We start from the raw sequence: 15,358 nt of genomic DNA, 5'->3' as shown, positions 1-15,358 counted from the left end.
TGTTCGTGTGATCATTTTGACACCACGGGGTGAGATCTTGTGTGGAGCCCCAGATCGAGGGAGATTATCAGTGGTCTTGTATGTCTTCCATTTTCTAATAATTGCTCCCACAGTTGATTTCTTCACACCAAGCTGTTTGCCTATAGCAGATTCAGTCTTCCCAGCCTGGTGCACGTCTACAATTTTGTTTCTGGTGTCCTTTGACAGCTCTTTGGTCTTGGCCATAGTGGAGGTTGTGGACAGGAGTCTTTTATACTGATAACAAGTTCAAACAGGTACCATTAATACAGGTAACGAGTGGAGGACAGAGAAGACTCTAATAGGGGTACTACGGTGCTAAATATCTTATCCCCTATCAAAAGGATAGGCGAGAAGATGTTAGATTGCGTGGATCCCGCCGCTGGGGACCCCCGCGATCTCTCCTGCAGACCCCTCCAATAGACTTGCATTGAGGGGGCGGGGCCATGATGTTACGATACTCCGTCCCCTGCACCGCTCGTCATCAGCCACAGAGCCAACCTCGCTCTGTGCAGCTGAAAAACGGGGGGTGCTGCAGGAGAGATCGCAGGGTTCCCCAGCGGTGGGATCCCCATGATCTGACATCTTATCCCCTATCCTTTTGATAGGGGATAAGATGTATTAGGGCTGGAGTACCCCTTTAAAGAACAAGTTACAGGTCTATGAGAGCCAGAAATCTTGATTGTTTGTAGATGACCAAATACTTATTTTGCACCATAAAAATCAGACAATGTGATTTTATGGATTTTCTCTCATTATGTCTCTCATAGTTGAGGTCTACCTATGATGAAAATTACAGGCCTCTCATCTTTTTAAGTGGGAGCACAATTGGTGGCTTTTTAAGTGTAACTGACTAAATACTTTTTTGCCCCACTGCATTTTACTGAACTATTTATATTGTTGAAATAACTTTTTATACTGTATGTATGAGAATATAAATGAGTCACTAAACCTGTCATGATTTATGTGTTTTTTGTTGCATTTGTAGGGCTTGCCTATACCATTTCAGATATGTAGGAAAAAGAAATATTGCAAGGTAAGACTATTGTTACATACTGTATTTTTAAGTTACAGATTGAGGACAGTTTTCTTATTTTTTTTTTATTAAAGTTTGCATTTTAACCCTTCAGATGTCCCAAAACAACAACTCCCAGCAAAGCAATTGGCTGTCCGAGCAAGCTGGGAGTTGTAGTTTTGAAACCTCTGGAGGGCCACAGTTTGGAGACCACTGCTCTAAACAGTATAAAATGTTAAGGTTGGCTGTGACAACTATGTGACTTTAACATTTCCATGTTGGAAACAGTCACAAATCATTTTGGGACCTACTGCAAAAAATCAAGGCTGGTCGGGTCTGATTATACATGATGGTCACAGGGTGGTTTGTAAGATCATTTTTACCAATCATGTTAAAGGGATACTTTGGTGGAAAACAAATGTTTTCAGATGAACTGGTGGCAAAAAAATTTACAGATTTGTAAATCACTTCTATTTAAAATCTTAATCCTTCCACTACTTATCAGCTGCTGTATACTACAGAGGAAGTTGTGTAGTTCTTTCCAGTCTGACCACAGTGCTCCCTGCTGACACCTCTGTCCATGTCATGAACTGTCCAGAGCATGGGCAAATTCCCATAGCAAACCTCTCCTGCTCTGGACAGTCCCTGATACGTACAGGGGTGTCAGCAAAGAGCACTTTGGTCAGACTGGAAAGAACTACATAACATCCTCTGTAGCATACATCAGCTGATTAGTACTAGAAGGCTTAAAGGGGTACTCCGGCCCTTAAAGGGGTACTCAGGCATAAGGTGCCTGATCGTGGGGGTCCCGCCGCTGGGGACCCCCACAATCTTTTATGCAGCACCCCGCTATCATTGGCCTCCGGAGCGAACATTGCTCCAGGTCTGATGAATCACGATCACGGGGCCGGAGTATCATGACGTCACGGCTCCGCCCCATGTGACCTCACGCTCTGCCCTCTCAATGCAAGCCTATGGGAGGGGGCGTGGCAGCCGCTACGCCCCCTCTCATACGCTTGCATTGAGGGGGCGGAGCGTGATGTCTTACGGCCGGAGTACCCCTTTAAGATCTCTAAATAGAAGTAATTTACAAATCTGTTTTGGGCACCAGTTGATTTGAATACATTTTTTTCCCAGTGGAGCACCCAATTCAATCTCTTGCTTTTATAGCAATTTTAGGCTATGACATGTTGACATAAAGCCCAAGGATGAACAAGAACATTAAAAAGATTACCCTAGAGTAGGGGTACTCAACTGGCGGACTGCGGTCCAGATCCGGACCGTGACCACCAGTTATCCGGACCTCCGGCCGAATCTCCCCTCATTCATTTGTATAAGTGTCTTGAAGACACCGATACAAATGAATAGCCACGGCCCGAAGCGAGGGAGCACTTTGTTCCCTGCCTGACCACCCGACACTTCTCCTATGATGCAGGCAGTGCGATTAGCACTGCCTGCATCATCTACTCTTGCCAGGCCTGACTAGAAGAGGCCCGAGCAGCGTGGGACCTAGGACAGGAGCCAAGCTCACAGGTATAAATTTGTGTTCCCCCACCTGTGACTTTCCAGTTGTTGTAGAACTACAGCTCCCATCATGACCTTCTGTCTGTGCATGATGGGAGTTGTAGTTTGCAACAGCTGGAGAGTCAGTGGCAAAGTTCATGTAGGGGCACAGTGTTATCCTTAATTCTGGGGGCATAATGGCATCCTTCATTCTGGGGCACAGTGACATAATTAATTCTGGGGACACAATGGCATCATTAATTCTGGGGGCACAGTGGCTTAATTAATTATGGGGGCACAGTGGCATCATTCATTTTGGGGGCACAGCGGCATCATTAATTCTGGGGCACAGTGGCATCATTAATTCGGGGGCACAGTGGCTTTATTAATTCTGGGGCACAGTGGCATAATTAATTATTGGAGCACAGTGGCATAAATAACTCTGGGGCACAGTGGCATCATTAATTCTGGGGGCACAGTGGCATCAATTATTTGGGGCACAGAGGTACAATTAGTCGGTACAGGGCATAGTGTTTGTCAAAAATGTATTTGGGGGCATAGCATGTAGCAGTAATATTGCAGGAGAATAGCGTGTGGCAGTAATATTGCAGGAGAATAGTGTGTGGAAGTAATATTGCAGGGGAATAGTGTGTGGCTGTTATATACCAGGGGCCCAGTGTGTGGCTGTTTTATATTCAGGGGGTACAGTGTGTGGCAGAATTATTTTCAGTGGTACAGTGTGTGGCAGTAATATACCAGGGGTACAGTGTGCGGCAGTAATATACCAGGGGTACATTGTGTGGCAGTTTTATATTCAGGGGCACAGTGTGCGGTAGTATGATATTCAGGGGTACAGTGTGTGTCAGTACTATATTCAGGGGTACAGTGTGTGGCAGTTTTATTTTTCAGGGACACAGTGTGCGGCAGTACTATATTCAGGGGTACAGTGTGTGGCAGTATTCAGGTCATACATCCTCCACACTTCAGTTGCTCGTTTGGCACTGAGGCCACTATTTGTGAACCAGGCCTTAGCGTTCAGCCCGGACCTTCCCCGGATAGCAGACCTGGATAAGCGGACCCTCACTAAAAATAGTTGAGTACCCCTGCCCTAGAGTGTCCAAAAGATATTGTACGTATTATTGTCCCAGTCAGTGCCTTTCCCCCAGTTGTATTCTTAGCTACATTGACTACCTGAGAACTACCCATTTGTCCAGTTCATCTAAATGTCCAGTTGCCTGTGAAGGTTCATACTCCAATTGCTCCTTTTAAAGTGACTGACATCAGAATGATGCACATTATCCTGAATATACAGGTATATAGTGCAGGTCATCCCCTTTAAAACACTTGTTCTTTAAAACACTTGTTAAAATACCTTGTTCTGATACATTTAGGCAATCCTGAGAAATCTTCCTTGTTGCTGGTATGCAAATTTCTAGTTCGGCACAATGGAGGCAGGCTCCTGCGTTTCCGGAAAGCTGGTACCCCCCCATTGAGTGCATGAGAGCTTCACTTGTGTAGAAATATAAATTTGCATACCAGCAACAAGTAAGATTTCACAAGATTGCCTGACCCACACTATAGACCTGTATATTCATGTTAGTGCAGATGATCTTGATATCAGTTTCACTTTAAGCATACTTGTTTTATGCAGCACCTTTACTCTCTTGTATTTTTTTTTTTTTTTGTTTTGTTTTGGGGTTTTTTAACACAAAAGAGAGAGAGATAATAAACTAGGGAATGTTTCCTCCCATGATCTAGAAGAGTGTTTCTCAACCTTTTTTGGCTCGGGGCACCTCTCCGAAAAAAATAAATTTTATGGGGCACCCCTACCCAAGTTGACGTGCAAAGAAAAAAAAGAAAGAAAAAAAAAGGGAAAGACGCCGCAATGCACAAAATGCACAATATCTATTTGTCTGTGGGTATGTAGATTACAGTGCTGCTTTAGACAGCAGCTCACAAATGACGTCTCTAATCAGCGCCATCATGACAATTTCTTCCAGCTACAATTTTTCACTGTTGAACTTGCAAAACAAACCTATTAGGCTCCGCACTTTTTTTTTACATGGGTGACAGAGGGGTGTACATGGGTGACATAGGGGTGTACATGGATGACAGATGGGTGTAGAAGAATGTACATGGGTGTAGAGGAGTGTACATGGGTCACAAAGGGGTGTACATGGGTGACAGGTGGGTGTAGAAGAGTGTACATGGGTGGCAGAGGGGTGTACATGGGTGACAGATGGGTGTAGAGGAGTGAACATAGATGACAGAGGGGTGTAGAGGAGTGTACATGGGTGACCGAGAGGTGTAGGGAGTGGCAGAGGGGTGTACATGGGTGACAGATGGGTGTAGAAGAGTGTACATGGGTGGCATAGGGGTGTAGAGGAGTATACATGGGTGGCAGAGGGATGTAGAGGAGTGTACATGGGTGACAGAGGGGCATAGGTGGTGAAAGAGGGGTGTACATGGGTAACAGAGGGGTGTAGAAGAGTGTACATGGGTGGCAGAGGGTTGTAAAGGAGTGTACATGGGTGCTAGAGGGGTCTACCTGGGTAACAGAGGGGTGTAGAAGAGTGTACATGGGCTGGACATGGGTGACAGGGTAGACTGTGGGGTGGACAGGGGAGGTGAACATGGGTGACAGGGATGGACTGGGGGGTGGACAAGGTGGACATGGATGACAGGGGGGTGGACATGGGTGAAGGGGGGGTGGACATGGGTGACAGTGGGGTGGGCATGGGTGACAGGGGGGTGGACATTGGTGACGTGGGGGAGTGGATATGTGGGCTTGGAGTGGGTTGAAAAGGGGTAACAGAGGGGTGGATAGGGTACAGTACCTTAAGCAATCCGGCATGGGAATCCGGCGCAGCTTGAAAAATTCATGGCAAAATCTTGCGGCACCCCGGGCAGTGCCGAATGGCACCCCAGTGTGTCGGGGCACCCCGGTTGGGAATCACTGGTCTAGAAAGACGTTTAGTAAAGCTGAGCTTCTAAGTGTAATGTAAGCCTAGACTAGTTGTGGATCATTGTACTCCATGTAATTCTGAAAATTTTTAGGTGTCTGTCTGTCGTCCATGAAAATAAGCATCAGTCATGCAGCCTTTCTTTTTGGAATGTTGAAAGTTATAATTATAAATGTTTAGACCCACCATTGTCTGAAAATGTCATAATTACTGGAACCAAATGCATGACAGGGCCTACTGTAAAAGAATTCTTTTGTGACTGGTCATACATATCATTCCCCAAACAGACCAATATATATGGAGGGGTCAATCAATATTTCCCATAGATTCCTATTCGGAACCCAAAAATCCCTATGTTCCCATATATTATTATAATCAGTGTTCCCACAAGCTTTATTAGAAATTAACTAAATTATAACAAAAAGGAAGAATTTGCACACACTTTAAAATTACACTCAGCTCGGGCCAGTTACATAGCTTTTATAAGATCTATGATTTTGGGGAGTTATACTCCTCTCTTGCTGATAATTTTTAGGAAAGCATGCCTGCAGTTACATGCTATTCCATTTGCTAGCCTCCGCTAGTGCGATTAAAAGAATCCCTACTCTGCCCCCCTCGACATGTTTTGCTACTAAGTAGCTTTATCAAGAGGTAGCCCGCTACCTCTTGATAAAGCTACTTAGTAGCGAAACATGTCGAGGGGGGCAGAGTAGGGATTCTTTTAATCGCACTAGCGGAGGCCAGCAAATGGAATAGCATGTAACGGCAGGCATGCTTTCCTAAAAATTATCAGCAAGAGAGGAGTATAACTCCCCAAAATCATAGATCTTATAAAAGCTATGTAACTGGCCCGAGCTGAGTGTAATTTTTAAGTGTGTGCAAATTCTTCCTTTTTGTTATAATTTAGTTAATTTCTAATAAAGCTTGTGGGAACACTGATTATAATAATATATGGGAACATAGGGATTTTTGGGTTCCGAATAGGAATCTATGGGAAATATGGTCATACATATCATCTCATGTTGTGTGTGGAAAGATAACAACCAGATAACATTTCATTCAAGTAACTACATGTTAACATTTTCTTGTGATCACCCATTGCTTTTTAAGAGAGGAATGTTATTACGGTAAATGCTGACATGTGCTGGGGATTTCTTGTCTGTTCTGCATGAATAAATGCAGACAAACTGGTTTTTCTTTATATTTTACTAAACCTGATGGGCCAGATTTATCAAACTGTGAGAGAAAAAATCGAGTGATTTCACTTTACCAGAACTCGTTAGCTGAGCTGTGATTAGTTGCTGTGGGAAAATCTCTCTATTTTGTTCACTCACACAGTTTGATAAATCCGGGCCAATGTAATAAAAAAAAATCTTAAACATTATAGGACTATACAGCTGAACTGAAAAAAGGGTTTGTCTATTACTTATTATGTCCTGTCATGAATGTACATTTCTGATTTTGACTTATATATCACAGGCAGGCTTTAGGCCCTTTTACATGGAGTGATTATGGGCTGAATGAACATTCGTAGAAGCTTTCTTTATGATTATTGCCCATGTAAAAGGACTACTGATCAGCTGATTTGTGCAGGCTTAAAAAATCATCATTTCTCAGAAGCACATCTCCCCAGATAAACAGGCTGATCGAGCAGTCATTTGTGAAGCCGTTCACCCCAGACACATAGGAGTTAACAGCATAGTATACGTAATTGATCTGCCCCTTAATGGGCTATAATCTTTCTTTTGGAATTAGTCTTGGTGCACACCACGACTGTGCCTTTCACGGCATGTTTATGTTGGCAGCCTTTCAAAATGGCATGCCGACGTATAGTGTAGTAAGACACCCTTACAATGCCTAACTTCCTGCCTCACCGTATAATGTATAAACAGGCCAAGTTTGCCAGAGCAAGTGTTCCGATGAGACAACACCTTCATGACCCTTCCTGACCCCCAAGGTGCAGAAAAATTGAGATATTCAGTTTTGCTTATCTACATTTTGGAGATCTATGGTGAAGACCACGAATGTGCCTATTATGACACATATAAATTGCCAACCTGTCAAAATAGGATGCTGACCTATATGAACACTGACCTTATTGACTTCAGTGTCCTGAATGTAGTCAGCCATGACTATCAGGTCATTTCCATATATGTGTTTGTACTAGGACTCAAAAGTGTGGTCTGTTGCACTGTAGATTAAAAACATGTAAACATTTGGGGAATGACCTTAAAGGGGTACGGTACTCTGCCCCTAGACATCTTATCCTATCCGTGGGATAAGATGTCTGATCGTGGGGGTCCAGCCTCTGGGACCCCTCCCCCTGCAATCTCTGTGCAGCACCTGGCATTCTGAAAATTATGGGGGAGATTTATCAAAACCTGTCCAGAGGAAAAGTTGCTGAGTTGGCCATTGGCCAGATCGCTTCTTTCATTTTTGAAAAGGCTTGGGAAAAATTAAAGTAGCGATCTGATTGGTTGCTATGGGCAACTTAGCAACTTTTCCTCTGGACAGGTCTTGATAAATCTCCCCCTATGTGCTTGACATCACGACCACGGCCACCTGCACCAAGTGTTCTGAACATAATGTGGGTGCTGTACAGAGATTGTGGGGGTCCCAGAGGCTGGACCCCGCGATTAGACATCTTATCCCTTATGCTTTAGATAGGGGATAAGATGTCTAGGGGGGGAGTACCCCTTTAGCTGACTGTGTTTGGGACATTTAAGTCAGTAGGGCCTCTGCCTGTCTTTACTCAGATACATCAACATCCCCTTTTGACTGGTTGCCGACATATACGTGCTGCAGAAGGCACAGTCATTGTGTGAAGCCGCCCATTGGTCAAAATTAGACTTATGCTTTAATTACTTAAAAGATGTATACATTGTGTAATAAAAGATAAAAAAAAAACATTTCTAGTTATTTCACAAAATAACTTGATTCTTAGAATTATGATGTATCTTAAATACACAACATATATTTGACTACAGCTTATAACCCAAGGACTTGTACACTACAATTAGCTGACACTTGAATGTCAGGTATTTATGCCTTACTGTCTGTACTTCTTTTTGTACTTTTAAACAATAAACATCACAGTCTGTAGGCTATTCTGCAGAGAACTTGGAATATACACTGTAAATATGACAACACTTACTATCATCTTATAATATCATATTACGAAACATTATATTATGCCATTTAATATTTTCTATTATTTCTTGATATGCCTGATATATAAATTGCCGCACTGCCTGTTATATTTTCAAATCCATACCTTTGTATCAATTCTGACAGTGGTTTATGATCACCAGCTCTTGATTAATCATGAACATGCACATTATTTGGTTTATAGTGTGTTTTACTTTTTCATGTCACTACATCAGCTTATTTTTATTCCTCTGTTCAAACATGTAGTGAGGATCTATATTTGTATCAGTATATCTGTGAGGATCTGTAAGCTGGATCCCCCATTAACAGGGTAGTGGCTGTAGTGGGGAACTGTAGAAGACATAAATGGCATGGTATGGGAACACTTTAAAAAAATATTATATTGGGACCCAGGAGCTTCAAGATATCTGTCACCCATATCACATATAGAATATTTGACTATTAGCTTTCTGAATAACCTCTAAAGGATTAAAGTTTTCCATAGATTTAATTATCTATTTTGCTAAATAGAAAAAGTATTAAATAGCCTGTATCCGCTATTTCCACCTTAACAGCCTTTTATTACCCCAATGAATCTAGAATAAAGAAATAAATCAACTTACTTTTCAAATGATTTTTTTTTATAACATCCTTCTATGTCTATAGCAGACATACACCCTCTTCGCTGTCCCCTACTTATTGCAGTGACTATACAAACTATACAAAGTGGCTGCAAAAGGATTAATTGTGGACACAAAATTCTTACAGTAAATCAACATTCATGGCTCACCTCATGGATAAAGATATTTCCCAATAACAATTAATATAAAACTGTTCAAATGTGCCCAATAAATCGTACAAACAATTGAATGACTTTCATTTTTTTTTTTATAATCCTGATGCTACCCCTATTTACTGCAGACCTTTTTTACTATGACCAAGTATAGAAGGCACCCAGCCATTATGTAAATGCCCATTTGTTTACCAGTATCATTTGCAGTTGCTCGAAATAATAAATTAATGAATATGGATTAAGCATGGTATAAACCTAAAGGTAGGGTGTGGTAGACCACATTTGGCATAAATCACATTATAGAAAGCATAATAATTGTGCAAGGTTTGTAAATGCAACCAGAATATACAAGATTGAACTTAACTGTGGTACAATGCCAGATGCTTGGGTTTAGAGAATGTTATCTGGTTTGCATCCAGCTAAGCAACAAATAAGAATAAAACATCAGTCTTGGCAAACCGAGCTTTGTAATGTTTACATGTGGCTGGTGCTCGTTCTGGGCTTCAAGGTCTCAGGTCCGGCATGTGGAAACATGGATGTAGCTCTGGGTGCCTTGGGGTAGTTCTCTCGTGTCCCAAAAGACAGTAAACTGGCAGGAGACGTGTGGTATTTTGATATTCTTTTCTTTATTTGACTTAAAAGACTACGCGTTTCGCGAGGGGTCCCTCGCTTCGTCAGGTCATATATATGGGTACAGATTCATTGTATTTATACATGTAGCAATTTTGAGAAAAAAAATGCGGGAAAAGGCAGACGTCATGATGATGTAATTTCGAAGCCTGAAGTGGTATGCCGGCATGGATGACAGATAATACGTTTAACCAGTAAAAAAAGCAAAGCAATACATTAAAAGCAGAGCTATACATTAAAAGAAACATTGAAAACCTTTTTTTTTTTTTGCATTATTTATAAACCAGCATGTGCTTGGTACATTGGTTTGGTTTGGGAAATGTGGGGGAATTCATTTTTGTGGGTTTGTACGGCAGGGACCACAGGTTGATCAAGATTTTTTGTGTCCAGTACGGTGGAAGATGATTGGTCCTTGGGGTGGGCGCTGATTGGTTTTTCCGTATATTTAGACTAGATGGGCGAAGAGATAGTATTTCTTCATGTAGCTGGAGACAGCGGATTGGTTGGCGTTTGTATACGTAGGGCATAGGGCTGGATGGTGATTGGCTCTCCTGCGGTAGTCGCTATGCCGTATATTCGGAACGGCAGGATAGCGATTGGTTCTTCAGTGATATTCACTATGTCCTACATCGTACGACGGAAAGGTGGCTGGATGATGATTGGTTAACCTATGATACTCTCTTTGCCATATGTTCTGTATGGCAGAGTGGTGATAGGTTCTTCTATGATGGCTGGTACGTCGTATAATTTATACGGCGGTATCGGGATAATTATTTTGTGCAAAATGCATAGGTGGTAGATGATTGGCTGGCAAGGTGGATGTTGATTGGTCTTCCTTGTTTGGTTCTTAATGCCATACATTTTGAACGGCCGGATACGTGGCTCTGTAGTGGCTGGTCCCACTTAGTTAGGTACAAATGGGCAGGTACAAATGGGCAGAAGGTGGGATGATAAAAATATGGTATAAAAGTGATTGGAGATGGAAGAGGATAGTGTGATGGTGTGTGTGGTACGTAAAAAGAATGAAGATGAAAATGTAACTTGTAAATAAATACACATAGATATGAACATAAATAGGAATACAAATATAAAAAAATCTAAATTTATATATATACAAGAACCATATGCGTGATCATGTAAAAATATGGATGAACGAGCAAGCGAACGAGGGAGAGTAAAATGGAATATATTGAAGGAGTAGGAAATGAAATGGAATAAAATGGAGTGTATTCAAAAAGAGTGTATTAAAAAATATGTTCATGTAGTTGATTGTTCTTTTTGTGGAGAGAGTCTTTTGTGCTCGGTGTTTAGCGATTAACTCGGTGGCCTCATTCAGTCCTCTGGGGGTCAACGTGCTTAGTCGGAAAATCCAGAACATCTCGCGTTTCACAAGTTCTTCAGATTTGTTGGTGCATTCCTCATTTATCGGGTCTATTGGGTCATATCGGGTCATATCGGGTCCTCGTGCCCTGCATGTTTCTCCTGACAGTAGCGAAAGATGCTGTGTAGTCGGTATTCTCTTTTTATGATCGCTCTGTGGTTATTTAGTCTGTTATGTAATTCTTGAGTGGTGCAGCCGACGTATTGTTGTCCACATACACACTCTATGACGTAAATGACATATTTTGAATGGCAATCCATATGGTGTTGGATGATAAAGGTTTCTTCTGTGGTGTTACTTTTGTGACTTTTTATGCCCGCTTTTATAGTGCTGCAGCAAAGACATCTTTTTAAAAAGTCCATTTTCTTTCTTTCCCGTTCCTTTTTTATCTTTTTTCTTTTTATTGTGCTGGTTAAGTTTGCTGGATGCTAGAATAGACTTCAGCATTGGGCTCTCCTGAAAGAAATGTTCGGACCTGGTGGTAGGGTGTTTGCAAGGACTTGGTCTGCCTGCAAAATGTGCCAATGTTTTTTTAGGATGGTCTTTATGAAACTATGTGCCATGTAATAAGTAATGAAGTTTAGATGTGGGGGTTCCTTGGTTGAATGGGAGATGTCTTTTATTTTTGGTTTTGCCAGACAGTATTCTTGGGATAGAAGGTTTTCTTGAAGGCTTCTCTAATTAGTTGTTTTGGATATCCTTTGGCTTTAAATCATTGGGTAAGCTGTTTAGCCTGAGAATGAAAGGTTTCTGTTATAGTACAATTTTTTCTCAGTCTTTTGAACTGGCTGTTAAGAATGTTAGCTCTTCCACTTTTTAAAATGTGCACTATTAAAAGCCAGGTAACTGTTTGAGTTCACCTTCTTAAAATATGTGGCTGTGATTATTTCTGATTGATGGTGTGATACTTCCAGATCCAGATATTCTATTTTTTCTTTTGAATGATGGGAGGAAAATGATGAGGGAAATTCCCCATGGGTTATTATTGATGGCTTCAACGAATGTGTGTATCGGGTCTTGAGGTCCACTCCAGTTGAAGAAGAGGTCATCAATGTACCTTCTATACATGATGACATATTGCTTGTACAGTTCATGTGAAGTGATAAATAGCTCCTTAAACCTCCCCATCATTAAATTTGCATATGACAGTGCCACCTTCGTGCCCATCGCTGTGCCATGGGTCTGATGGTAAGTGGCCGTCGTAGCTGAAAAAGTTGTTGGTGAGAATCAGCTCCATGCATTCCAATAAAAACTGTTTTTGAGGGATGGGGACTGTTGGATCGTTGCTTAAAAAAAATAATTTACGCATGCCAGTCCAATTTGAATATTGCTGTATAGTGGGGACATGTCCATGGTAATAAAAACAAAATCCAGTCTCCACTTAAAATTCTTTAAGGATAAGATCATCTGAATAAAAATAAAAAAAACTTGGGGTCTAAAATGAGGTCTAAAAACTGGGAGATATTGGATGTATGGCTGTTGATGCCCGAAATAATCGGGCATCCTGGGGGATTTTTTTGTGTCCTTATGTATTTTAGGAAGATGATAGTAGTGTGGTCTTGAGGGGTTGTGATGAGGAATCTTTTTTCACCTTTCGTTATTATTTTGTTTGTGTAAGCCTCTTGTATTAGAATCTTTATTTTACTTTGCAGGCTTAGATACGGGTCGTCTTCCAATTTTCTATAGTAGTTGCAATCTTCTAAGATGTTCAGTGCCTCCTTGTAATAGTCATTATTGTTCTGGATGACAATACTGCCCCCTTTGTCCGCCGACCTAATCACAGTCTTGTGTCTCTGGTTAGGTAATTAGGGGTCAGTACTGGGTCCACTTCTTTTCAATATATTTAATAATGACATTGTATAGGAATTACAATTTCTGTAGAGTAGAATTTCAATATTTGCAGATGACACTAAACTGTGTAAGGTGATCACTACAGAAGAGGATAATATAATATTACAGAGGGATCTGGGGAAGCTGGAGGCTTGGGCACAGACACGGCAAATCAAGTTTAATGTGGATAAATGTAAGGTTGTGCACTTGGGACGTAAAATAATAATGTACAATTATGTGCTAAATAATAAAACTTTAGTTAAAACTTATACGGAAAAGACTTGGGGATATCGATGGACAGTAAAGTCAACTTTAGTGCCCAGTGCTGGGCAGATGAATCAAGAGAGGGATAGAGGATTGTGACACGCACATAGGGCTTGTTTCAGTAAGGCTACCTTTTCTATATGACTTCCAAGGGTGCATGGACATAAAGGGCTTTCTATGTAACAGAACAAAGGCACTGTCAGAAAGCTTTGAATTATTACATGGTTGGTTATTAATCTGTATGGCTGGTCTTTTAATACTATACAGTGGTCCCTCAACATACGATGCTAATTCATTCCAAATGAATCATCATTAGTTGAAACCATCGTATGTTGAGGGATCCGCGCAATGTTAAGTATAGGAAGTTTTACTCACCTGTCCCCGCCGCTCCAGACCGTCACCGCTGCCCTGGATGTTGCCCTCCATCGCTGTCGCCGCATCCCCAGGGTGTCCCCGCCGCTCCGGACCGTCTCTGCTGCCTGGGATCGTCGCTCTTCATCGCTGTCATCACGTCGCTGCGCACGCCGCTCCTATTGGATGACGGGACGGCGTGCGCGGCGATGTGATGACGACGAAGGAGAGCGACGGCGATGCAGGGGATCCTGAAGAGAACGGTCCGGAGTGCCGGGGACAGCTGAGTGACAGCTGAGTGACCATCACGGCTATCCGGTGGCAGCTGAAATTATCGTATGTCGGGGCCATCGTAGGTCTGGGGTCACTGTATTTGTGGGCTGTGTGCTGACACATAGTGCTTATCTAATTTTTGGATGCCCATGATTGTAGAAGAAGTGAAAAAAGTAAAACAACTATTTAATTGTTTAAAACAATTAAAAATATATAGCTGTTATAAGGATGTGAAAGAACATTCCCCTTATATAAAATGTAAAAAATTGTATAGATTCTTTGCTAATTATTAGATATGTGGCATGGATTGTGGCAAATTAGAACATCCACAATAGAAAATGTGTATGCTATCAAGAGACCACACGTATGTAATATGAAGAGTATAGGTTATGATCACCTGCTGCAAAGCCAGGGAAGAACTGTGGAGAAGGAAGTTGTTGCTAGTTAAGGTGTATTATGTTTACTTATAGTTAATGTTTATTCATTTATAGTATTATGCACTATTACATTTTTCCTTTTACTGTAGAATACATGCATTTGCATTGTTTATGTGTTTGTTTTGTATTATTATTAAACTTTTGAGGTTTTTGTTCTGAATCTGTTAGATACAGAATATTATGTAATTTTTCTTCAGCAGTTTATAAGATTTCTTTAGTACAAATATTTTTTAAATAAACATAATGTGATCCACGAGTCTGCGCTGCCTTAATAGGGAATAATCTGTACATTCAATTGTATTTTTAGAGTTCAGGATGCTTGGATATCTAAGCACTTTGTGGCAGGAGACAGAAAATCTCAGACAATGCCTGCCCTGCGGAGTAGAACTGGAGCTACACGTCTGCAACACCTTAGCAGTTTAGAAAGCTCCTTCACCCTTAATCATAGTAAGTATTTACAACAATTTACATCATCCTTCTACATGAAATGATGGCAAAAATTATGTTTATTCCTAGTGCTGTCTAGAAAGTTAAAGAGTCTCGTACAACCTGACAAACCTGGTTATTCAGGTCACTGGATCGAGAACCCCAGGGCCATGGCAAAAAAGGATGTTTATTATTAACCCCTTAAGGACCATGGTTTTTCCATTTTTGCACTTTCGTTTTTTCCTCATCACCATCTAAAAAATCATAACGCTTTCAATTTTGCACCTACAGACTCATATGAGGGGTTATTTTTTGTGCCACCAATTG

The 15,358-nt window shown here is 41.4% G+C and overlaps 1 protein-coding gene across 2 annotated transcripts in view; it reads left to right on the top strand.

Moving 5' to 3' along the window:
- The window catches only part of DOCK11 (dedicator of cytokinesis 11), a 428,541-nt gene that overhangs the window by 262,649 nt on the left and 150,534 nt on the right, over positions 1 to 15,358 (top strand). For both annotated transcript variants that reach the window (XM_056539360.1, XM_056539359.1), the window contains exons 37-38: positions 1,007 to 1,054; positions 14,913 to 15,052. In XM_056539360.1, coding sequence (XP_056395335.1) covers positions 1,007 to 1,054; positions 14,913 to 15,052 — 188 coding nt within the window. The remainder of the gene's footprint in view (positions 1 to 1,006; positions 1,055 to 14,912; positions 15,053 to 15,358) is intronic.

Source organism: Hyla sarda, chromosome 9 (assembly GCF_029499605.1).
Source record: "Hyla sarda isolate aHylSar1 chromosome 9, aHylSar1.hap1, whole genome shotgun sequence".
Lineage (NCBI taxonomy): Eukaryota > Metazoa > Chordata > Amphibia > Anura > Hylidae > Hyla > Hyla sarda.
Note: the sequence above shows the minus strand (reverse complement) of the source record. Positions and strands in the feature narration are given on the sequence as shown.